This window comes from Ochotona curzoniae, unplaced genomic scaffold, assembly GCF_017591425.1.
Source record: "Ochotona curzoniae isolate NIBS_2020 unplaced genomic scaffold, NIBS_Ocur_1.0 contig_3520, whole genome shotgun sequence".
Lineage (NCBI taxonomy): Eukaryota > Metazoa > Chordata > Mammalia > Lagomorpha > Ochotonidae > Ochotona > Ochotona curzoniae.
The window spans coordinates 18528870-18554052 of record NW_024465894.1 but is presented as its reverse complement, the minus strand read 5'-3'; the positions used below and the strand labels follow the sequence as shown (position 1 = coordinate 18554052).

Here is a 25183-nt window from a genome sequence, read left to right as displayed (position 1 = left end):
CCGAGCAGTGTTTGTCGCAAAAGTTATGATATCCCTTCCAGAAGTCTACTGCACAGGCCTCAGTAACCATGGAGACCTAGTTCTGACACGTGCACTCCACATCCACCATCATTTTCAACTACCACTGTATAAAATCAGGAATAATGATACATCCTCCTAAAGCTAAGAGAAGGCACTCGCACGGAAAATACAAAGAAATTTAAAGCTGAACAACATCCAACTTGCGGCCAACTTGTTCCCTTTTCCATGCCATGGGTGCTGCAATCAGATTTGAACAACCAACCATCACATAAGTTCTTCAGGGTTTTGAAAGCCTTTTAAAAAAATCTTTATTTATTGCAAAAAATAGAGTTACAGAAAGAGGGGGAGGCAGAGAGAGCTTCCATGCCCTGGCTCACTCCCCAGATGTCACAACAGGTGGGGTGAGACCGGTCAAAGCCAGGAGCCAAGAATTTCATCCTGGTCTATGTCCCATGTGCTTGCAGAGTCCAAAGCCATCTTCTGCTGCTTTCCCAGGTGTGTTAGCAGGAAGCAGGATAGGAAGTTCAATGGCCAGGACTCAAACCAGCACCCAGGCAGCTTAACGCACAACACCACAACGCCAACACCTACAAAGCCACTTTAATGTGACTAGTCCCCCAAGGAGGTCCATTCACCCTTTCTACTCCAATTTATCTGCAAAGATCTAAACTTATCACAGACTTGACTGAAGAAGGGTAGGGGTGGCCTGCATGAAACAGCCCAGGCGATTTCTGAACCTGTCTGAGGCTCAGCGGCGAGGACAGTGGATACCATGCCCAGGTCCCACTCTGGTTCCAGCTTCCCAGTAAGGCATATTCCGGAAGCCACAGGGGTGGGTACCCACCATCCACGTGAGGGAGCAGGGTGGTGTTCCAGGCTCCGGGTTTCAGTCTGTGTGGGCTCCAAGTGTTGTCAGCATCTCGGGGAGTGACCAGAAAATGGATACTCACGCTCTCTCTCTTTCCGGTGTGGACCTGGCGGACTTCCACCACCATCCCTGTGTCTGGCATTCTTACTGAACGTCTGATACGTCAGCCACAGCACTTTCCCGCGATTGCATCACGCCTTAAAATTGCGCCAATCTTCGACCTGGACTCATTCCAACACAGGTGAATGGGGCACCACTCCAAGCAGGCGCCTGACGCCAAGCCTCTCCCCTCAGCCAATGGAGAGTGAGTATAGGGGCGGGACCTTGGAGGTCTTATCCAATCAGAGGTCCCAACTAATCAGTTAACTCAATGAAATTTCAAGCGTGATTGTGCCGAGGAATTCTGGGAAGGGGCCTTCCCGGAAGCCGCTTCTCCTTTGTGCCACACCTGGGCGGAGCTAGCAGTCACGCTTGCGGCTCTGAGTGAGTGACCTCGCTGCCTGTCAAAGGGGAGGCGGGAGCGGGCGTGGCCGAGGCGCTCGCGGCTGCGCGGAGCCCCAAGCACTCCGAGCGGGAATCCGCGGATGGCGTCCTAACGTCCATGGGCTCTGGGTCTCCGGCGACGCGGGCGGAGCCTCCTGGAAGAAAGAAGGAGGCCGAGGGACGGCTCTCTGCGAAGGGGACCTCGTCCGGAGCGGAGGGCGGAAGGGCACGGAGCCTCGGCGGGCCCTCCTCGTGGCCTGCGGGGCTGCTCTGCTGCGCTGAGCCCGGACGTGGGCGTGCAGGTGGGTGCCGCTCCGACGTGGGGCGCGGGTGGACGCGAGGCCTCCCGGCCCCGGTGGTGGTGGACACCGCGGTCCGCGCGGGGCGCGCTGTGCGCCGGGGCCTTGGCCGCCGAGCGCGCGGGCCGGGCCGGGCCGGGCCGGGGAGGAGCCGCCCGCAGGCCGACACGGTCGGTGCGAGGCCCGGGGGACGGGCAGCGGGGCGTCCCTTGCGCTCGCTGCTCTTTGCGATCTGGCAGATGCGCGCGCGGTGGGTGGAGGCGGAAGGAGAGAGCGTTGGCGTCGGAGATGGCTGCGGGACCGAGCGAGCAAGCCCTGGCGGAAGGGGACTGTCGGGAAGAAAATGGGGGGCCCCTACCCTCCCAGAAGGACCTCCATCCGGCTGCCTTTGGGCGCCCAGCGGCTTTTCCGCGGGTGTCGAGAATGAAGCAGAGAGCAGCGCCAAGCCGACACACTCCCCTCCGCGGAGATCCGACTGTCCTGTAGGCTGGGCTGGTGGCTGTATCCTCGGGGAGGCGTCACCAAGGCCTGTGTCAGCCCTCGACCCGCCCCCCAACCCTGTATAGAAGCTGATGATTGTTATTTTGTGGTTTGTTTATTTATTTATTTATTTGAAAGGCAGAGATGCACAACAAGATCATTCATCCCCAAACACCCGCTAAGGCAGGAGCTGAGCCGATCCGAAGCTAGGAGTCAAGAGCTTCCTCCCGGTCTCCCACTTGGGTGCAGGGGCTCAGACATTTGAGTTATCCTCTGCTGTTTCCCCAGACCATCAGCAGAGAGCTGGATGGGAAGTGGAGCAGCCAGAACTGGAACTGCACCTAAAAGGGATGCTGGCACTGCCACGCAGGTTCGAGAAGCTGATCATTTTTGAGAGGGGAAGTGGGAACATGTCTTGTAGCACTCCAGGCTGTGCCGCAGTTCGTGCCACCCCCGAACTGGGGTACCAGGGATGAGTCGCACTCTGTCTTCCCGTGCAGCACTGTGCTCCTGGGAGGCAGCAGCTGATGGTCCCAGGACGTGTGGGACCTGGCTGTAGGCTGGCTCTACCCTGGCTGTTGGCACAGTGGGAGAAGTTCGACCAGCTAATGGAAGAGAGATGCATTTCTTCTAAAGGAGAGGTCTCTTTTTTAGAATGAGGACCCAGTACTGTGATGCGTCAGAGGGAGCCACTGCCTGGGACACTGCCACCTGTAGGAGGGCCTCCCCTTGCAGCCCTGCTCCCTGCTAGTGCGCCTCAGAAGGCAGTGTGGTGGGGACATGTGGGACGTGGGACACCGTGCCCCTGCTAAAGCCTCTGTTTTAATAACATTCTTGTCTGTTGTTGATGGAAAAGAAAGTAACAGGTATAACTGTTCCCTAGAAACAGTGTTTTGCTTTTGGATGTTTTTTCTTTGTTTAAGGAAATGTGGCTTTTGAGCTACAGCTACTTCCTTGTGCTGGCCCCTTGTGGCTGCACAGGACTGGCCAGCTGGGTGTCAGTCAGGCGGCAGGCCACTCTGCCGTGGCACTGGGCCTTGTGGTGTTGGTTCTCTTAGGCTATCGAGAAAGCAACTTCCCTCTGCCCCAGCTGACCTGTGGGTGAACACTGCCACCTCAGCCGGGCACATGCACAGCCCAGATGGCTCTGCCACCATCAGGTGTACACGCTGTTGGCCCAGGACTTGATGGGCACCATGCCACCACCTTGTTGCCCACTATAATGTCTGCATTCACACATGATCTCTTCACCCTTCCTGCCCCACAGCCCCAGGAGCCCCGAACACAGGGGGTCGCCCTGGCAGGAGTCTGCACCCACAGCAAGAATGGCATCCGTGGACTTCAAGACATATGTGGACCAGGCGTGCAGGGCCGCCGAGGAGTTCGTCAACGTCTACTATAGCACCATGGACAAGCGGCGGCGCCTACTGTCCCGCCTATACATGGGCACTGCCACCATGGTGTGGAACGGCAATGCCGTCTCAGGACACGAGTCCCTGAGCGAGTTCTTTGAGATGCTACCTTCCAGCGAGTTCCAGATCAGCGTGGTGGACTGCCAGCCTGTGCATGATGAAGCCACGCCGAGCCAGACCACGGTGCTTGTGGTAATCTGCGGCACGGTCAAGTTCGAAGGCAATAAACAGAGGGACTTCAACCAGAACTTCATCCTCACTGCACAGGCTTCGCCCAGCAACACCGTGTGGAAGATAGCCAGTGACTGCTTCCGCTTCCAGGACTGGGCCAACTAGCTGGTGGAGGGCAGCAGGCCCTCGGCTTTGGCCCCAGATCTCAGGAAGTGGGGGACCCCGGTTCCCAGCTGTGCCGAGGCCCAGGTTGGCCTCTCTCGATGCCAGGAGCCTCTCCAGAGCGTGTTTTGACGGGTCCCTGTTGCCTTTTAAGCAAACTTTTCTATTTTTCTACTTGCTCAGTAGAGTTCCCAGTTCTGGAAGCGCTGACAACATAATATACATGTCACTATTGTTCCTTTTACCTGATGTGTTGGCCTGAGTTTCGGGGTAAGGTGGGTGGAGTAGAAGATGGCACTGCATATGGGCAGAGGCCTAAGCTGCTGGCCTCCCGCACCCCTCCTGGCACACAGTGGCCCTGTACTATGGCATTTGGACCCCCTGCACTATGGAGGTGTCCTCTCAAGGACAGAGCCCAGCCGCAGTGTTTCCAGAGGCCCTTGGGGTCATGCACTTGGCAGGGCATAGAGAGCCCCAGGCAAGGGACCAGGCCCTACCTGAGCCCCTGCTGAGAACAGATGACGCAGCAAAAGGTCGGCCAAGAACAAGCTCACGAAGGAGGTGGCTGAACACACTGCTGAGGGGAGGACCCGCCAAGGATGGGGGACTCGGGATTGGGTGCTGCTGTTGCTGGTCCTGCAGACCAGCCCTCATAGCATCCACACGCAAAGGCAGAAATCAGATCTCTGTCCAAGGATGCTTGAGAGAGTCTGTGAACCATGGGTGTGGCAGGAGGCCACCCTGTGATGAGCCTGAATTGCTAGCTGTTTTCCCACCAAGAAAAGCTCATCTTGGAATCCCATCTTTCTGTAACATTCTCAAGTGCCCTTCTAGGTGGTTCTGTCATTCTTGGACCAAAGGATGGTGTATGGTGACCATGCAGCTTCTGCAGTTAATCTCTTCCTGTGTGCCAGGTGGTTAGAAGAGGCTGTGTGAAAAGGGAGGGAGTCGTGAAGTGTCGCAGGCAGCAGGCTCCCCGCCCCCCGAGGTATGTTGGAGGGATCTACCTGGAAGACGGCCAATGAAGGGGCAGGGCTGGGTTCAGACAGTCCTTTGTCACCTCCTCTCTCTGCTGCTTGGACACAGCTCACAACCCCCAAAGCCCTGACCCTGGTTCAGTCTCAACCATGAGGAAAACCCAACAGGACCCTCGGCAAGGGCAGGAATGCGAAGCCGGTGCATTCATTTGATCTGGCCCTGCCAAGACAGCTGCAGCCAGGGCTTAATGTTCAAGAAGTCTCTATAGCCTGTCTATATATAGTCTATTATGTACTATTTGCAAGTTGATCACTTTGGCCCATTAATGATACTACAAATACCCACATGGCCCTTGGCAGAGAAAAAGATTCCTCAGGCCTGTGCTAGAATGAAAACCCTGTTGAACTCATTAGGCCCCTAGATTCCTCCCTAGTGGCTGCAATTCCTCTGGTCCAAGCCTTTATAACAGAGAAGCAAAGCCTTCCTAGGCCATCTTGAGCTTAGAGTGGGCGTCACTGTGACAACCCTCCTGAGTAGGGACTGAACGTGGGGGACCGGTGGCTCCACTGTGGCATGCTGGGAAACCTGAGAAGGCTCGCATGTCTGGCAACACCAGGATTGAAAGGATGACTTACAGTCATGTCCCCACACAATCAACATTAGACCCATATACACCTGTGGTCCCCTAAGGGGGTCTCAGCAGGGCTGGTGGACCCATCCTGATTTGTGTAAGGTGTTCAGCAGGTTCGCAACCTGATGAAACTACCTGCCAATGCATGTGAACTGGCAGTTAATGCAGTCAGATGCATGTTCAAAGCCACATTAAGCAGTGGTCAGACAAGCCTTGCAAGCTGGCGCAAGCAGTTCTGCTGAGGCATTAAGCCAGTAGGGCATTTGAAGAACTCCATGGAAAAACAGAATTGTCCTTCACCTTCATGCATGCCTGTGCATGTGAGGGGCCAAAGTAAGGATCCTCTGACACCCTTGTCCACAGGAAGACGCAAGGGGCTATGGGTGGGGAGGGAACTGTGTAGAGTGATGGGAGCGGGATGCTGTGGGGCTTAACACCGCAAGCCCCCAGCCCAGCCCAGACACCACCTCTCACCTGCAACCTGGTTGGTGGGCAGTGGTCTTCAGTGGAGCCCTTCCAAGCCCTTCACAGGGGCTCCCTGAGTGTAAAAGACCACAGTAGCCTGAGGAGCTGTGGCCAGAAGGTTTGCTGGGCCTGCCATCCAGAGTCCTCAGCCACAGGAAGGGGTAGGTGTGTGCTGTGTGTGCTGGGTTCTGTCATACAGAAGCTGTTAGCGGGCCTGCTTGCCCACCCACATCCTAGGAATCACCATCACAGCCTTGCTGTGTCTCATCTCTCACATACCTCATTCACCCTCACCTCCCTGCCCTAGACCCCAGCTCTTGTGCCCCTAGGCTTCTCACATCAGGGCATCCCCTCTTCTCTGTTCTATCAGGCCAAAGAAACCACCTCCGTTCTGCCATTGCCTGGCTGGCCAAATGCAGCCTGGGTTGGGCATCATGTCAGAGCACCTGGGAAAGTAAGAGAAATGAGACCAGAAGGAAGCTGCTGTTGTCACGTATTCTAAAAAAAAAAAAATTTAAGATTTATTATTATTTGAAATGCAGATTTACAAAAAGAAGGAGAGAAAAGATTCCTTCCACTGATTCACTTCTCAAATGGCCTCAATGCCTGGAGCTGAGCTGAGCTGATCAGGAGCCAAGTTTCCCAAGTGGGTGCAGGGACCCAAGGCAGGCCATCCTCCAACTGCTTTCCCAGGCCTTAAGCAGGGAGCTGGATTAGAGGTGCTTGGAGGTAAAGGATTAGCCAGTTGAATTACCGCACTAGCCCCAATTCATTTTATTTGAAAGGCAGATAACTTTCAATTCTCCCCAACCCCCAGTGCTTGCAACTGCCAGAGCCAGGCCAGTCCAAAGTTACATGCCGAAATCCACCCAAATGTCCCCTGTGGGTGACAGAGGGCCACAGTCCTGGAGCATCACCCACTGCCTTGCAGGGTGCAGGGATCAGAAGCAGAGCAGGCCCTGGCATGGGGCACTTTCGGTAACCTTATACAGAAAACTGTGTAACCCAGCCCAGCAAGGTAGCCTAGCGGCTAAAGTCCTCACCTTGCATGCGCCGGGATCCCATGTGGGCACCAGTTCATATCCTTGATGCTCCACTTCCTATCCTGCTCCCTTGTGGCCTGGGAAAGCAGTGAAAGACAGCCCAAAGCCTCGGCACCCCACACCCACGTAGGAGACCCAGAGGAAGCTCCTGGCTTTGGATTGGCTTAGCTAACCGGCAGGTGAGTAAACCAGAGGGTGGAAGCTCTTTCTTATTTTTGTAAATCTGGGGGGAAAAAAAAGAAAGAAAGAAAACCGTAACAGCGTTTGGGTTGGCATTCTTGGGTGATGAGGCCTCATATACTTTGTAATCAAAATCAGTCCACCAGGCTGACTGCAGATACACGGTTACATGTGCTGGAACCGCAACCTAGCACTTGGGCAAACACATTGTTTCAGAGTTCTGCTGCTGCTAGTACGTGTGCCCTTGAGAATGACCTTAAACGCTTTGCCTGGCTCTCCTTCCTCACCGCAGGACTCTGCCTGCAGGAGCTGTTGGGCAAAGCCTCAGACACGAGTGGGCTGCCGCCACCCGGAGCTCTTGCCTCTACTGCACAAGCAAGCCTTTTGTAAAGTCCCTGGTCCTCCCACGGCGCGCGGTCTCTGGTCTTCCTGGGGCTTTCACTGACTATGTCATTGAGAGGATTAGGAATGTGATTCCAGATAAAGGATGGACACCCAGGTCGTGAGGAATTAGAAAAAACAGCTTCCCGCCACCCATGGCCGACAACCGACAACCAAGGGGACGGACGGATGGTCCGGACGCGCCGCCATCAGCGCTCGCAGCAGCTCGCAGAACTTCCGCCTCGGGCTAGAGCCAGGCTGCGGGGCCGAGCGCCCAAGTGGCGGAGTCTGCCGGCAGGGCGCAGCGGGACACCGGGGACGCCAGACCCGCCGGTCAGGCCGGAAAGGCCGCCCTGCCGGAGGGCCCCGGGACGCGGCTGGCGTCACTGCCTCGGGGCCGCCATGGCTAATCGGAAGCCAGCAGGCAGCCAGCGGCACCAGACGCCGCCCAGCCTCCGTCTCCATGGAGCCCCGGGACCAGCGGCTTCCGCGGAGGCCGGACACCCGTATGACCCGGGCGGACGGCGGGTGTCTGCGGTGGGCAAGGCGCTGGGGTTGCCACGCCCCCTGTGCGTTTTGGATTTTGTAGGTTTACTTGGAGTCTGTGGACTCCCAGCAACTGGGTAGAATGGTGTTGCCCTTCCATCTCCAGGATAGCTAGCGCGCGGGAGTGGTCAGAACCAGCCTGTGTTCCGCTAGTGTCCTGGGCTTCTCCCAGTTTCGAACTACCTCCTATACGCCTGCACACTCTTGGAGGTGACCTTTAATAGTGACAAAGATAGACCACAGCCATGTGAAACACAGGGTTTATCTGAAATCCTGCCATGAAAAGTGATCCACTGATTTTTGAAAGCCAACATAAAAACATTTGTGGCCCACTTAAATTCATCCAGGTGTGTTTTAATTATTAATAAAATCTAAGCCTTTTTTTTTTTTTCAAACTAAGGTGCCTTCGTGAAACGTGTTTCTCAGCTGTCATGAATCATAATGCAGGCTTTGTCTTGAGTATGTTTTATTTGGGCTCTCCTGAACTGCGGACTACTGATGAAAAACTGGCAAAGGAGTGGCCATTTGGCAGCTGCAAGGTTGTTTGGGACGCCTTAGTGCCCAAGTTCCTACTCCAATTTCCTGGAGGCAACAATAGTATGTGGGTCCCTTCACCTGTTACCTCTTTCTGGTCACATTTTCAGGTAGATTATCTGAAATGATGCAGTGAAATGAAAAAAAACTAGTGATTAATATAGTGCCATGCTGAAGACCCCATGTCTGTGACTTCCTTGCTTAAAATACTTCAGTCCGTTTGGAGACGGGGGAAACTGCAGCCATTCTACATGGCCGGTGGGGATATAAAATGGGACAGCTGCTGTGGCAAAGATTTGTTGGTTCCTTGAGGAAGTCAGGCAGAGAATTACCATGTGACCCAGCAGTGCTACTTCTAGGTACGCACTCTGAAGAATTCAGAGCAGGAACTGAGTTACTGACCCACCAATACTCAAATGTACAATATTCATAATGACCAAACATGGAAACTGCCCACAAGTAAATCAATCAGCAGATGAACTATCTTGCTACCTTATCTAGCAAATGGGCCACTGGCATACAATGGAATAGTATTCATCCTTAAAAGAGACTGATTTTTTTTCTCTTTTACAAAAGTATCTAACTATATAGATATACAGTATTTTAATTTTTTTAAGTTTTCTTTTTATTTGACAGGTAGACTTACAGAGAAAAGGAGAGACAGAGAGAGAAGATCTTCCATCCACTGGTTCACTCCCGAAATTGCAGCAGCAGCCAGAGCTGAGCCAATCCAAAGCCAGGAGCCAGGAGCCTCTTCTAGGTCTCCCACATGGGTATAAGATCCCAAGGCTTTGGGCCGTCCCATCCTGCGCTGCTTTCCCAAGCCACAGCCATAGAGCTGGATGGGAAGTGAAGCAGCTAGGACATGAACAGGCACCCAGATGGGATGCCAGCAGCTATATGGCAGAGGATTGTTCACTCAACCATTGTGCTAGTTCTGGGAATGAAATTCTGATACACATTGAACCATGGATGACTCCTAAGAGCATTAGACTAATTGAATATTCAGACAGAAAAGGACACGTGTTGCAAGACAAAATACACCAGTGGTTATCAGGGAAGGGATGGTAGGCACAGGGGAAGGCGAGCAGTTCCCACTTGATGCATCACAAAGATCTGCTGGGGCGGCCTGCCATAGCCTAAAGGCTAAATCGTCCCCTTGCACGCACCAGGATCCCATATGGGCCCCAGATGCTCCACTTCCTGTCCAGTTCACTGCCTGTGGTCTGGGAAAGCAGCAGAGGATAGCCCAAGGCCTTGCGACCCTGCATCTGCAATGAAGACCCAGAAGAAGCTCCTGGCTCCTGATCAGCTTGGCTCTAGCTGTGTGGCCACTTTGGGAGTGAACCAGCAGATAAACCATAAATCTGATCTGCCTTCCCAATATAAATAAATATTTTAAGAATAGTTAAGGGCACTGGCACTGTGGCCTAGCGGCTAAAGTCCTCACCTTGAATGTGCCGAATTCCCATATGGGCACCAGTTCTAAGCCTGACAGCTCCACTTCCCATCCAGCTCCCTGCCTGTGACCTGGGAAAGCAGTCAAGGACAACCCAAAGCCTTGGGACCCTATACCGAAGTGGGAGATCTAGAAGAAATTCCTGGCTCCTGGCTTCAGATTGACTCAGCTCCGTCCATTGCAGTCACTTGGGGGAGTGAATCATCAGATGGAAGATCTTCTCTGTCTTTCCTGTTCTCTGTATATCTGATTTTGCAACAAAAATAAATCTTTCTTAAAAATAGTTAAACCAGGGCCCAGCGACATGGCCTAGTGGCTAAAGTCCTCACCTTGAATGCACCGGGATCCCATATGGGCGCTGGTTCTAATCCCAGCAGCTCCACTTCCCATCCAGCTCCCTGCTTGTGGCCTGGGAAAGCAGTGGAGGACAGCCCAAAGCCTTGGGACCCTGCAGCTATATGGGAGACATGGAAGAAGTTCCTGGCTCCTGGCTTCGGATTGGCTCAGCTCCAGCCGTTGCGGCTGCCTGGGGAGTGAATCATCGGACGGAAGATCTTCCTCTCTGTCTCTCCTCCTCTCTGTATATCTGAATTTCCAATAAATAAATAAATCTTTTTTTTTAAAAAAAAAATGTTAAACCAGTACATTTTATGTTATGCATATCTTAGCAGGATTTTTAAAAATTCCATCTAGAACTATGGTAAGAAGATTTAGGAAAATTATTTAGAGAACAGTATTTGCAACTTTAAAAATATTTACTTATTTAAGAGATTTGCCATGTGATGTCCACTCCCCAAATGCCCTCAATAGCCATGCCTGGGGAGGAGAGCCTGGAGCTGGAGCTTCATCCAGCTCTTGCATGTGGTTGGAGGACACTGGTGCATGGGTTCCAAGATGCACTGCTGCCTCCCAGCACCTGCGCTGGCAGCAAGCCAGTCAGGAGCCACAGCCGTGTCACCCTCAGCCACAGGCTTCAAACTGCTTCTGCAGCATTCGTGCTGTGAAACCGAAGTATGCAATGGGAATTTGGCCTCTCCTAATTCAGTGTATGTGGCATGTGGACTGAATTCAGCCAGGGAGAGCAGGAAATATTCCACTTGGATCCCTGTAGATGCCTACAACCTGCGTTTCCATCACGTGCGTTGGTAGCTCCAAAGCTCAAGTCGACACAGACAGGACAACACCGAGAGGCAAGCACACCATCAGGGCGGTAGAGGAGGGAGGGGCTTGCTTGGCAGACAGGCGGTGGCTAGGGAGGCGCATGTTTGCATTGGAAGCAGCTAGCAGCTCATAGCTGGGCACCTGATCCAGGAGACAGTCAAATGACCCATGACCTCATCTAACAAGTGTGTACGTGGGCTCCGTCTGGTCCCACTGATGGAAGGAGGATCAGAATGGGTGTGTGACTAGGCCATGTGACCACCACAGCCCTAGGCCAAACACAATGGCCTGTGAAGGTGCCAAAACTGCCTCTCCTTCTGTTGTGTTGCTTTTCAAGTAAACAGATAATTTTTTAAAAGCCTTCTACTTGCTCACCCAAAATCTTGCCACTGGCTTTATACCTTTCTTTTTTGTTTGTTTTTAGATTTTTGGAGGTGGATGGGAAGTGGGGTAGCCCAGACATGAACCGATGCTCATATGGGATACTGGCGCTTGCAAGTGGAGGGTTAGTCAAGTGAACCATCACATCAGACCCTACACCTGTATTGTTTACCTGTTGGCTCTCTGCTACACTTCTCTTCTTTCTCCTGCCTCCCATCCTGCCTGGCATTCGTGGCCATTTCCTCTGCCTTCTGATGGAGAGGCTCTTACTTGAACTCTGACTGGTCTACTACTGAGCAGGAGCTTTTATTTTCAGTGGATATAGTTTAACTTTTAGAAGTTTTACTTAAGTTTTTTTTTTTTTTAAGTTTTATTTGTTTTTTTTTGTTGTTGTTGTTGGAAAGTCAGATTTACAGAGAGCGAGAGACAGACAAAGAGCTTCCATCCATTGGTTCACCCCAAGTGGCCGCAATGGCTGGAGCTGAGCCAATCCGAAGCCAGGAGCTTCTCGCGGTCTCCCACATGGGTGCAGGGTCCCAAGGCTTTGGGCCGTCCTCCACTGCTTTCCCAGGCCACAGGCAGGGAGCTGGATGGGAAGTGGAGCAGCGAGACACAAACTGGCATCCATATGGCATCGGGGCTCCTGGAGATTGAGGATTAGCCAGTGGGAAGGTATTCGGCGAGGCCTAAAGACTTTTCTTTAGCGCTGCTGAGCTAGGCTTCCGAGGTTTGAAAAAAATTTTTTTCCAAGCATGGAGCAAAGCTTTCTAAAAGGCCAAGTAAAGGCAGAGTCAGGAACAGGAACGCATCTTAAATTCCGGCTGCCAACTTGACCTGGCGACAAGAGGCCGAGGCTCCCTGACCCCTGAGAAGAATCAGCAGCGAAGACCCCGTGTGGCCCACCCTAGCCACCCGCCCCGGCACACAGGGCCCCCGCGTAGCCCGCCCCGGACGCCCGCCCGGCACACAGGGCCCCGCGTGGCACACCCCGGACGCCCGCCCCGGCACACAGGACCCCCCGTGGCACACCCCGGACGCCCGCCCCGGCACACAGGGCCTCAAGTTCCCGCGCCGGAGCAGCAGGTGCCACGGTAGCAGGCGTCTGCATGCCGGCTCACGTGACCCCTTGCAGCCGGCCGCGTCCCCAGCCGCACAGAGCTACTGCCGTCTTCTGCGCAGGCGCAGCTCCGGCCTCGCGGCGCGTGACGCAATCCGGCACGCCTAGCGAGTTGAGCGGTCCCAGCATACGTCAGGGCAAGTACCTCGGCCCGATCCGCCTCCGCAGCTCGACGTGCGCGCGCAGCCCCGGCCGCAGACCGGGCCTCGAGGGGCGGGTCCCGATGGGCGGGGCCTACCGGGGCGGGGCGGGGCCCACCGCGGCCAATCGGCGGCTCCCGCGCCTGGCGCCGCGCCCCGCCCCGCCCCGCCGGCCGGTAGTCGCTGCGGGCCTGGTCCGGCGGGCGGCGTCTGCTGCGGGGCCGCTGGCTGTGAGGTGAGTTCGCGGCCTGCCGGGTCCCGGGAGCGTCGCCGCCGCTCGCCCGGCCGCCCACAGGTCCCGGCTGTGCTGTGCTAACGCGGGGTCAGGGCCAGGCGGGTCCCGGGGGACAGGCCACTCCACGCGGCCCGGGATGCCTGGGCGTCGGCGAGGAGGGGCTTGGCTCGGGTTCTGAGGGGCCAAGGCTTCGCAGCCCTGGGCGGGGGTGCACGGGGGGTGGCCTGGAGCCCGACCCCCACCGTCCGTGCAGCGGGCTACACAGGGTGGCAGGCCGGGTGCCTGGAGCTCGGGGCTCGCGGGGGCCGCGGCGTGAAGCTCTAGGGGGACGCGGGGCGCCAGGTCCCCGGTGGGCACCCGAACTGGGGAAGCCGCTCCATGGGGCGCCTGTGGGGACGCACGTCCCCTCGAGGCCGGTGGGCGGGGACTTGAGCATAGGGCCCTAAGTCCCTCATCCTTAAGTCTGGGTTCCACTTTGGCAGAATCCCCTTGGGATGACATGGCTGGAGGGTGCTGGGACTGCTACAGGGTTCTTCCCGCTTGGCCGCAGGTTCGGGTGGGGATGGGAGGGAAGTCTCCGTGGTACTGGTCCTTTAGCAAACGGGACCACGGCTGCAGGTAGAAGGCTCGAGGAGGGTGGGCACTCCGCAAACGTGGACTTTAAATTCCAGCTTGTGGAAGAAAGCACGGATTCAGGGGAACCTGCGGGAAACGTGGGGGCTTGGGGTAAAATGAGCATGCCTGCAGCAGTTGCAAGGACTTCCGGGGTGGGGGTAGTGAGGACAACTGTTTGCATTTGGGGAGGGGTTTGCAGTAGGGGCCCCTGGAGGTGTTTTCCTTTAAGGCCAAAGTCCGAGCAGGGCCCAGGCTGCAGTCCCCACGAAGCAAGCACTTGCCTGGAACCACGTTAGGGTTTCTGTGGGATGGGGAGTGTCACGGTTCCTGAGAGGCCGTGCCAGCAACAGGCTGAAGAGGAACACCTGAGGCCCACACGAGATCACCCCGGCTCCGTGGGACTCGTGTTGTTGCCGTGGCGTTAAGGGTTATGCACCCTGAAGTGAAGGGTGGTGCCGGAGTTGCTGAGCCACTTTCCTTTGTTCCCTCCTGGAAAGCAGTGGTTGGTTGTTTTGCACAGGCAGAAATGATTCTCTGATGTGGACAGCGCTGTGGCACCGTGGGTTAAATTGCCTCTGGCGGTGCTGGCATCCATTCTCTGAGAGCTGGTTCCAGTCCTGGATTCGCTGCTGATGAGCCCCTGCCGGGGTGCTGGGCGTGAGTGCTGGGCGCCTGGCCTGAGCCAGGCCCAGTCCTGGCTACTGTGCCCATGTGGGGAAGCAAAGCAGGGGGTGGAAGACCTCTTTGTGCAAATCTAAGGTTTATTCTAAGACAGTGGCTATCAAATTTCACTTTAATTATCTGGTTCCCTGGCCAAAGAATCAGACATTGTTGCCAAAGATTCTGTGGCAGCTTTAGGACAACTCTAAGTGAATTGATTAGAAAATGACCCTAGGTCCCGTGCTATGGTGGGGTGGGGTTAAACCACTCCCTCTGGTGTTAGTGTAGCATCTATGTGGTGCTGGTTCAAGTCCTGGCCGCTCCACTTGGGAATGCAGAACATGGTCCACGTAGGGAGATCTAGCTGGAGTCCCAGGCTCTCTGCTTCTGCCTGTCAAATCAATAGATCTTTATAAACAACATGACCTTGATAAGCAAATTATTGGTTTAATGTATTTCCCCTAATTACAGATTTGGTTATATTTATCATGGGAGGAAAACTTAGCAAAACTCTTAGGTTCACACAGTGGCATACTCTGCACCGTGAACCTCCTGGCCGTGTGCTGGGACTGGTTTGGCGATGTACAGAAGAAAAGTGCGCCTGTGATGGGCTAGCGTCCTCTAGGGAACAGACCTAACGAACGTCTCCTCAAGCCTCGGCTCAGTGGCTTCGGGGGCGCCTGACGGGGCTGTTTGTGTCTTCCCAGGAGGAAGATGGAAAGTGGCGCTGTGCTGCTGGAGTCCAAGTCCTCGCCGCTGCACCTGCTGCGCGAGATGCACGAGCTCCGCCTCCTGGGCCACCTGTGCGACGTCACCGTCAGTGTGGAGTGCCAGGGCGTCCGCGAGGACTTCATGGCCCACAAGGCGGTGCTGGCAGCCACCAGCAAGTTCTTCAAGGACGTGTTCCTGAACGAGAAGAGTGCGGGCGCTGGCGCCAGGACCCAGGTCTGCTTGAGCGAGGTGCCAGTTGCAGACTTCGCATCCTTCCTGGAGTTTGTCTATACTGCCAAGGTGCAGGTGGAAGAGGACCGGGTGCAGCGGATGCTGGAGGTGGCTGAGAAGCTCAAGTGCCTGGACCTCTCAGAAACCTGCTTCCAGCTCAAGAAGCAGATGCTGGAGTCCGTGCTCTTGGAGCTGCAGAATTTCTCAGAGTCCCAGGAGGCCGAGGTCAGCAGCAGCCCCTGCCTTGTCCCTGCTGGCCTGGAGCCCAGGGCAGGTGAAGTTGGTGGCGGTGGGGAGGGTCCCCAAGTCAGCAGCCTGGTTGGGTCGTCAGAAGACCCCCCAGGCGACAGGCTGGGCAATGGCCTGCCCAGGAAGGCCAAGGAGAAACTAGACAAGAAGAAGGATGTGGTTAAGCCGCCTTACCAGAAGATGAGAAGGGCCAGCGGGAGGCTGGCTGGGAGGAAGGTCTTTGTGGAAATCCCTAAGAAGAAATACACGAGAAGACTGCGAGAGCAGCAGACAGGGGCAGAGGAGGAGGAAGAGGAGGAGGGCGCTGCAGAGTCCGGGTGCTTCCAGGGCCAGGGCGCCGAGAGCGCAGGAGTGAAGGCGGAGGTAGAACCGGCAACACCGACAAAGCCGGAGCATCTGGTGGCTGGTGGGCAGCTGGCGGACCCGGTGCAAAAGGCAGCCGGGGGGGAGGAGGACGACGACGATGAGGAGGAGGAGGAGGAGGATGGGGGTGAGGGGGAGGAGGGGAAGGAAAAAAAGAAGAGCAACTTCAAGTGCAGCATCTGCGAGAGGGCATTTCTGTACGAGAAGAGCTTCCTGAAGCACAGCCGGCGCCACCACGGGGTGGCTGCCCAGGTGGTGTACCGCTGCGACACGTGCGGCCAGACCTTTGCCAACCGCTGCAACCTCAACAGCCACCAGCGCCACGTGCACAGCAGCGAGCGGCACTTCCCCTGCGAGCTGTGCGGCAAGAAGTTCAAGCGCAAGAAGGACGTGAAGCGACACGTGGTGCAGGTGCATGAGGGCGGCGGCGAGCGCCACCGCTGCGGCCAGTGCGGCAAGGGCCTGAGCTCTAAGACGGCGCTGCGGCTGCATGAGCGCACGCACACGGGTGACCGGCCCTATGGCTGCACCGAGTGCGGAGCCAAGTTCTCGCAGCCCTCGGCACTCAAGACACACATGAGGTGCGTACTGGTGGTTGGCCGGCTTTCCTCAGGAAGGCACTGTGGGAAAGAGCCCTTGGGCGCCCCTGGAGCATTGTTCCCTGCAGCCCATGGATGCTGCTGGTGTACATGACCCACAGGCCCACTGCAGATGAGGGTGAGCCAACTCCAGGCTGTGGGAGACTGCCCGTGGCACCTCAGGAGGCTCAGGGCCCACCCCAGCTTGAGGCCTGCCTCCTGCTGGTAACCATGGGCAGGGCTCCCTCACCCCTCTCAGTTCTTAACGCCTTAAGTTTGTGCAAGCAGTGATGGGTGTTTACTCTTAATTCTAGGCAGGTCCCTGCAGCACGGTGCCCAGGTCCATCACCGTGTGTACTCTTGCTGAGTGTTAAGACGTTCAGCCCTGGAGTGCGCAGTGAAGCCAGGCTGTAACTCCCATCCCAGGGCTGCAGCACAGAACTGGCAGGGCATTGCTGATCCTGAGTGAGAATGGCAGGGAAGCCTGGGTGCTGGGTAGAGCTGCCCCTTCCCCGGGCAGTGAGCTCTCACCTCCACCCTAAGGTGCTCTGGATGTTCTTGTTTTCAGAATTCACACAGGGGAAAAACCTTTTGTCTGTGATGAGTGCGGTGCGAGATTCACGCAGAACCACATGCTGATCTACCACAAAAGGTGCCACACAGGTATGGACTCCACACCGTAGGTCTTGTGCCGGGGAAGGAGACCCGCCATGAGTGGCTCCCAGGGCAGTCCACACCGAAGCTGGCACTTTGCTCTTGCACCTGCAAGCAGGCGCAGATGGAGTGTGCCTGTGGCCTGCTGCAGCAAGCCACCAGGCAGAAGGGGACCAGGTGCCTGGGTCTTAGGCGTCAAGAAGTATGAAGCAGTTATGAATGTTTTAGCCAAAAATCTTACTGTCAAGAAAGATCTTACTGTCCAGTAAAAATCATAAGTCCAGACTTGGATGAAAGCTCATAGCAGCACAATTCAGCATCCATTTACTCCCACCTCAGTGTTGAAAGCCAGCATGTTAGAGACCAGAAAAAACAGCCATGTGCTGGAGGAAGGTGCTATGATTATCTTGCTTCTGTTGCCCAGATTTGGAGGATTTATTTATTTTTTAATTTTATTTTTGTTTGAAAGGCAGTACCAGAAAGGAGGAGAGCATTTTTCTATGTCCTGTCTGGCTCGCTCTTCAGATGGCTGCAGTGACCACAGCTGAGCCTATCCAAAGCCTGGAGCCTCCTCCGGGTCGCCTGCGTGGGTGTAGGGGCCCAAGAACTTGCTTCATCCCTCTGCTGCTTTCCAAAGTCAAAAGCAGGGTGCTGGGTCAGAGGTGGAATAGCTGGGACTCAAACTGGCACTCAGAATGCTGGTGCCAAAGGCAGAGGCTTGGCCTCCTACACCACAATGCCGACCCCAATGTGATTCCTGTGTGGCCTTGCACTGCCCTCCAGTCTCAGGTCAGTGAGGAGGCATCTCATGATATGACCACAGTTCTGAACAAGCAGAACTGTGTCCCACGGAGGCATGCAGGCAAGGGCAGCAGTAGGTTGCATGGAGGGATTCAGCTGGGGCTGCCCATGTGACGTGGTAAGCAGATTCCATTGAAGCCAGTAAGGTGACATAGGAAATTGGGGTGTGCCCCTGGTGGGACTGAAGCCGTAGGTTCTAGGAAGGCAGAGATCTGCTATGTGTGTTGTGTTGTCTTGTCCCATCTTCATACCGGTAAGAGGTACTGCCTGGAGAGTCACACACCCCAAAGTGGACTTCCCCTTCTAGGAATTCTTTCAGACCCAGAGAGGTGCTTCTTTGCACACAGAATTTGGCTTTGGGGGTTAGGATGGGGGTGGGGGGATGACTCCACTTTCAACATGCAAGCTGGTTTCAGCCCTGCAGAGCTCCTCCCAGGTGCTTCTGTCATTCTGCACGTGTGGGACCTGGCAGGTGGGATATGTGGAGCTGCTGTGCTGCTTTATGGCGCTGAGGCTGGCACCAGGCTGACCTTCACCTCGCCTTCCCTGTGCAGGTGAGAGGCCCTTCATGTGCGAGACGTGCGGCAAGAGCTTTGCCTCCAAGGAGTACCTGAAGCACCACAACAGGATCCACACGGGCTCGAAGCCCTTCAAATGTGAGGTGTGCTTCCGGACCTTTGCCCAGCGCAACTCCCTCTACCAGCACATCAAGGTGCACACAGGTACAGCTGTGGGGACCCAGGCAAGGGCGGGTGCTGGGATTTAAGCTCTGGAAAACTGGATGTGTCACAGCAGCCTCTGTTTCGGAGTTTCTGGTTTTTGGCTCTCTGACATTGGAAAGAGGAGTGCTTGCATGTCTGCTGATGGAAAAGTGTGACCAGTGTATGCACGGTGTGAATAGTTATATGACATGACTGTGAGCAGTTACAAAAATAATCATGTACAGGCACACACCACACGCACATGCAGGTTGTTAGGAGGGGCAAGACGCTGTGAAATAGCCATCACTGCCAATACAGTGCCAGCCACAGGTGTGTGTGTGCCCCAACAGCCTCCTTCGGCTCGGATGAAGGGGCTTCCCGTGGCCAGCAGACAGCGTTACTCCAGCAGGTGACAGACACCCACCCATTAACTGGCATTGTCCATGTTCCGTCACAGGCGAGCGGCCCTACTGTTGCGACCAGTGTGGGAAGCAGTTCACCCAACTCAACGCCCTGCAGCGTCATCACCGGATCCACACGGGCGAGAAGCCATTCATGTGCAATGCCTGTGGGCGGACATTCACGGACAAGTCCACGCTGCGGCGACACACTTCTGTAAGCACTGGGACGTGGGCTCCAGGGACAGATGCAGACCCCCAGGGCCTTGAGCGGCTGTGGGACAGCAGCCACCTGCACAGAAATCCCCTTGTGAGTGAGGGTGTGTGCAGGGGCAGGCAGGGAGCCAAGCTCAGTGACATGTCTTGTGTTTGATTTGTAGATACACGATAAGAATACTCCATGGAAGTCTTTCCTTGTCATTGTAGATGGCTCCCCCAAGAACGACGAGGGCCACAAGATGGAACAGCCAGATGAAGTGTACACGTCACCCAAGCTTTCTGATAAATTGCTGTCTTTTGCAGAAAGCAGCCACTTTCCCAGCCTGGCCGCTGTGCCAGGCAGTGCCACAGCTGCACACGAAAACAGTACAGTGGACCCAGCGTGCAAGTCCGACAACACTGTGGCATCCCAGGATGCCCTGCTGGCCACCACCATCAGCGAGCTCAGTGGGCTGACCCCACAGCCGGACACAGTGCCTGCACAGCTGCACTCACTGACCAACATGGAATGAGTCCACGGAGTGGCGCTGTTGAGACTCGGCGTGCATGCAGTGGCTGGACCGATCAAGTTAGGGCCAGGACCCAGGGACCAGGAGCAAAACCTGTCCCCGGGCAAGGTGAGAGCCAGGCTAGCCCCAAGGAGAGCTCCCCAATGGGCGTGACCGTGCACGTGCTCGTTTCAGGTGCCCTGGGCCATCCCACTCTGCATGACCTTCACCCTGCTTGCCCACCGCACAAGGCTCTCCCGTCACCTCACTTACCCAGTGTGGAGGCCACACCTTGTCCCAACACGGGCTCTGGTCCAGCTCGGGGACATGCTGTCGGCTTCCCCGCCCTTTCACCCTGCCTTACTTCCTCCTCTGTTTACTTCTCTGATACTTCTAATCTCCTCTATTTTTCTACCAAGCCAACTTCAAAGGGGGGCCAAATATTTTTCAGCAGTTTCTTCCCCTGCTTGAATGAAAGCCAGTCAGATGAGCTGTAGGAAACCCCTTGGGATGGGGGATTGAGGCCATGGATCCCTGAACACATTCCTCCCCCATCACCCCATCAGCAGGCACAAATAAAGCACTGGCAAAGTGAACCCTCACAGACCCGCCCAGTAGAATCCACCCATAGCACAGATGCAGCTGGGAACTTGAAACACAATCCACCTTAGAGGGAAGATGTGGTGTTGTTCATTCCCAAAGACGCTATTAGGTACTTGCTGTCCTACCAAAGAGTCTAGAGAAACAGTGTAGTGTGTTTGCAAAGAGATGTGACACACTCAGCACGCGGGGGCTGGGTGCCGAGTCTGTTCCCGGGAAGCAGGAGGCGAGTACAGCCACCACAGTGTTTTTGCCCAGGTCTCCTGACTGCACACCAGGAGGACGGCTGGAAGAGGCTAGTCACTGCAACATGTGTGTTTCCTCGGGGGCGTCATGAGGATACGGAAGGAATCAAAAGCCTGGATGTTGTGATTTGTTATGCCTTAAAGAGTTGACTGGGAGGGCTGTAGCTGACTGCCCTTCCTGCTGCTGGATGGAATCAGAAAACACCGCCAGTGATACGCCCTTGCTGGATCAACCAGCCACTTGTCTGGTGCAAGGCCTGGGCCCGTGGCCTTGTGTCTGAGACAGGCTGATTCACATGAAACCCTTCAAGGCCTTAAAGCGAATCCCTTTTTTCTTACTAGTTGTTTTCCTTGTGCCCCATACATCCTATTTATTAGATGTGCCGAGAACACTGACTGCCTAAGAGGAAGGTACTTAATCTGTGGGGTCCAAGATGACGTGGCCGCGTGAGGCCAAAAACCAGCGGAGGGCTTCCTTCCTAAACGCTGACTTTGACCTCAGTCAGTGGACAGTGAAGCCACTACAAGGTGACCGGTATCAGCCTGGCTCTCAAAGGTTGAAGGTCGCAGGATTGAGCTACTGCAGATTCCCTGGGGACACCGTCACTGTACCCTGGCTATGTTTACAGAGCGGAAAAACTAACAGCTGTTGCACAACCGCCTTCAACTCAGAGGGGATGGAACCTGCCAGCTGACGTATTATTGGATGGAATAAAGTCATCCTGATGAGAAGGAATTTAAGCGATAGATTATTTTGTTACCTCCTAGAATAATTTTTGTCTTGAATTTGTTCATTTAGAAGTTCTACAGAAACACTGTTGAACATGTTAATAAACATTGCTTTGTTACAAACGGCCTGGCAGGTTGATTTATTTACTTTATGACAGGCTCTGCAGAAATGAATCTTTTTTAAAAAGATTTGACAGTTAACACAAAGTTATTCCATTGTTTTACTCCTTAATGGCTGCACCAGCCAGGGCTGGGCCATCTTCTACTGCTTTTTCCAAGACTTGGTGGGGAGTTGGATTGGAGCAGCCAGGACATGAACTGGTGCATGCATGGGCCACCGTATTGCCAGAGGTGGCTTCTCCTGCTATGCAGGCCTGAACAAGGGTGACCAGTTGGCTGTGTGATGGATGAGGTTTACACCTGGAGTTGCACCCTTTAGTATGCACAGGCTTCGGAGAGTCGGGTGGGTTCCAACCACGTAGGAGACCCAGACAGGGTTCCTAATTCCCGTCTGGCTGCTCCAGTGACAATGTCCCCAGGGATAGCCATTTGAGGAATGAACCAGCAGATGATCTCATGTCTGCTGTCACTGCTTTTTCAATACATAAACCTTAAAGACAGAGTACATATTTTCCATGAGTTATTTTGAAGAGCTCCATATATTACTTCAGTGGGGGTGGTAGGGAGAACACTCATGCATAAAGCCTTTGTGCACCTGCAACTGGCCAGGGGCAGCTGATATGTGGGGCGGCCACACAGGCCAGGAGGGCCCACCCTCCTGAGACTTGCCATAGGGGACAAAGCCAGGTGTTCAGGAGCCAGCTGAGTGACTGCAGCGTCTCCAATTCTTGCCTGGTCTGCCTGTTGCTTCTGTTCCACATGACTCCATGCTGCATGACAGAGTGGTCTTGTTCCTGGAACATCTGAGCCGTGTCCCTGAGCTTCACTGCTTGCCAAAGGCATTGCTGACCCGTAGACACCATAGGGCCTCCTAGCAGCCGCTCCTTTGCACAGCTGGAAGGCCACAAGGGTTGGAAACGAGCTGGGCAGGTGGTTACCATGCACACTCAGGATAGCTCCAGTGGAGAAGCCCAGGGCTTCCTTCCAGACCCTCGGCCCACAGCCCTGCAGCAAAAAGCCCAGAAGACACTGACGTCCACTGCCTCCCAAAGGCTGCAGAATGTTTCAGGGAATGACAGGTGCCGTTGATGTCAGCAAATCCAGCAGAGACTGATCAAAACAGTTGCTTGTCATTTCCACTTTATTTACTGTACAGGTTCATGGGAAACATTCTTTCTGCTAAGGGAGATACAGTGTTACATGGTTTGTGTTCAGGAGGCCCTGCCCTAACAGGGCAGGGGCGTTTGCCCCTGGTCACGGCTCACACCGCACAGGCAGGGCGTGGAGGCATGCGGTGCTGCCAGACCCTCCAAGGGAAGTCACGCGGGTTGCGTCTGGATGTTGGTAAGTGCCTAACACCACTGGGAACACAAACACAGGCTGTGGGCCACGGCGACATCACCACACACGGTCACAACTGTGCAAAAACACTGTTTTCAAATCATGAAATAAAAAAGGGGCACCACACAAGCTATAAAAATGTTGCCACAAAATCCTGTAAGAAATGGTCACCAACTCTGATGGGGCACTGAGCCTCGGTGAGGTCCGAGACTCCTCCCGGAGGCCGCTGGCAGCCCGAGCCAAGGCGGGAGCCGAGTGTGTGCACAGCTGTCTGGGCTTCCTCCCTCCTCCCACCCTCCAGCTCTCATTCAGCCACTAGGATGACTTTGATTCTTTCCTTGCGAAACATTAAGAAACTCCATTCTTGCCTCAGGCCTTGATCCTGGTGTTTCTTGCAGTGGAAATGCTGACCCAGCACTATGGTGCCAGGGTCTGTTTTAGAAGGCCACCCATGGTCTTGAGACAGGGATTGCTCAGGGTATCTGACCGACGGCTCACAGACATGCCATCCAGGAAGCCAGTGCTTGCTGCTCTCCTGACCATCAGGCTTCTCGCTGTCCTCAGGTGCGTCTGGCTGGCTGACAGTCAAGGTCCAGGAATGAGGGCAAGTTCCTCTTCCTGCTGAACTCCACTGGTGCTCCCCAGGAGCAATCTGCCACCAGCCCTGCCCTCCCAACTGCACTGGGCTGGAGGGAGAAGGGAGGCCCCCCAGATCCCAGGGCCCATTCCTTCCCCAAGACTTCCAGATGTCACCAGCTTCCTGCTCCCCAGCAGGTCCTGCTTAGCATGGCCTCCCACTTCCAGGGCCCACTACCTTTCACTCTACACTTGCCCACTCGCCCATCCTCCACAACCTTCCTCGCTCAGCCCTTTGTCTGGACTCACTCTACTTCTGTCGTACAAAATCCTGCCGGTTCCAGCCAAGCTGCCACACAGCCTGCTACTGCACAGCACGGCAGGTTTCATGACGCAGTGTCAGTGATGACAACCCAACAGAAAGAGCCGTGGGCAGTGTCGGCCACAAGAGTGCATCACACACATATTGTTCAGGCACAACACAGGGAGCAGCCTTAGGAAACAGGACTCTATCTGAGGAACCATGCTAGCGCCTGCACTGCTAAGATCAAGTTCACCCACCCATACAGCACACCTGTAGTATGCAATCTCCGTGCAAAACAAGGCAGGGTCCAAAGCGCACTCAAATCACGCCCAGCCACCCCCAACTCTCCATTTCTCAGGGTTCTTCTGTTTGAGTGACAGCACAGATCAATCAAGGCCACCTGACAGTCACCCATACCCTGGCAAGCACTGCCAGGAAACTCTCAGTACTGACATCAACACACCTGAGCTGTTCTAACCTTCCAGCACACACTCATCAGTCCACAGAGTGACACATAAGCAAAGAAGGTGGTCTCCAGCCCATCCAAATCATCACAGGGCAACCAAACCATGAAGGGTTTCTAACAAGGTTATCAATGCATTGCTATTAGCTACCCTAGATTAAAACACACGTGTTTTACAGAACACAGCCAGATGTGAACGTATACACACTCTGCCAAGCACGTGTGTGGGCAGCTCTCGGGGGACACAGAAACGTGGCAACACTGAAGACAAAGGAGGAGCAAGGGTCTGCAGCACGATTCTCAGAGAGCCAGGGCGGCCTGCAATGCACGCCACGGCCAACCACCCGCCCAAGCTCGTGGGAGCTCCCACAGACCCAGCTCGCAGGGCTCACAGGCAACAGAATGAAGCCGTTCAATGCGCGTCCCATGGAGATCACGTGGTCCTAAGACAAAACTAAAAAGGAGTCAGCTGCATGCCACGGAGGGATAATAAGTTCACTTGAGGTCGCCATCTCCTTCTCCATCTCCTTGGATGGACTTTTTGATGCGCAGCAACATGGTGGTCAGCCACTGATCCAAGCGAGATATGGAGTCAAACTCCTTCACCTGGGGCAGAGAGGACAGGGCAGGGTCAGGCTGTGGAAATTCACTTAAACCAGACAGGGGAGCCCAGCCTGGCACACGGTCCTGGGGATGGCATGGCGCCATCTCCTCCTCAAACGCAGCTTTCCCAGCCTGTGACTGCTGAGGTGGTGTCTGTGCAAGCACTCCTTGCAGCCACTGTAACTGCCAGATTGTGTAAGGTGGCAAGGAACTGGATGCTGTGCACAAACATACAACACTGACAGCTACTCAGCCTGGAAAAACCTAATGCAGGGTTGGGATGGATCTGGACACTGGCGAGGCAGCTACAGCTAAACAAGAAAATCTCCTGCTGTTCCTTCAGGAACACAGGCAACACATGAACAAAAGCCACTGCCTGAGGAATCC

At 55.0% G+C, this 25183-nt stretch overlaps 3 protein-coding genes across 5 annotated transcripts in view; 2 read left to right on the top strand and 1 right to left on the bottom strand.

Annotated features, from left to right (window-relative positions):
* The first annotated feature begins 1437 nt into the window (after positions 1-1437).
* Positions 1438-4729, top strand: NXT1 (nuclear transport factor 2 like export factor 1). Its single transcript, XM_040981768.1, has 2 exons — positions 1438-1674; positions 3419-4729. The coding sequence occupies exon 2, from the start codon at positions 3477-3479 to the stop codon at positions 3897-3899; it is 423 nt and encodes a 140-aa protein (XP_040837702.1). The 5' UTR covers positions 1438-1674; positions 3419-3476; the 3' UTR covers positions 3900-4729.
* An 8378-nt stretch (positions 4730-13107) lies between these two features.
* On the top strand, positions 13108-21552 carry GZF1 (GDNF inducible zinc finger protein 1). Its single transcript, XM_040981766.1, has 6 exons — positions 13108-13147; positions 15130-16557; positions 17123-17217; positions 18564-18731; positions 19168-19325; positions 19489-21552. The coding sequence occupies exons 2-6, from the start codon at positions 15137-15139 to the stop codon at positions 19837-19839; spliced, it is 2193 nt and encodes a 730-aa protein (XP_040837700.1). The 5' UTR covers positions 13108-13147; positions 15130-15136; the 3' UTR covers positions 19840-21552.
* Positions 21553-22642: 1090 nt separating this feature from the next.
* NAPB (NSF attachment protein beta) overlaps positions 22643-25183 on the bottom strand; it is a 36516-nt gene continuing 33975 nt past the window's right edge. For all 3 annotated transcript variants that reach the window (XM_040981764.1, XM_040981763.1, XM_040981765.1), the window contains one exon: positions 22643-24799. In XM_040981764.1, the coding sequence (XP_040837698.1) occupies positions 24689-24799 (111 nt within the window). In that variant the 3' untranslated portion in view covers positions 22643-24688. The remainder of the gene's footprint in view (positions 24800-25183) is intronic.

Coding starts and splice junctions, on each gene's coding strand:
- NXT1 (XM_040981768.1), top strand. CDS start 3,477: ATGGCATCCGTGGACTTCAAGACATATGTGGACCAGGCGTGCAGGGCC.
- GZF1 (XM_040981766.1), top strand. CDS start 15,137: ATGGAAAGTGGCGCTGTGCTGCTGGAGTCCAAGTCCTCGCCGCTGCAC. Junction 18,732..19,167: donor GCACATCAAGGTGCACACAG/GTACAGCTGTGG, acceptor GTTCCGTCACAG/GCGAGCGGCCCTACTGTTGC. Junction 19,326..19,488: donor CGCTGCGGCGACACACTTCT/GTAAGCACTGGG, acceptor TTTGATTTGTAG/ATACACGATAAGAATACTCC.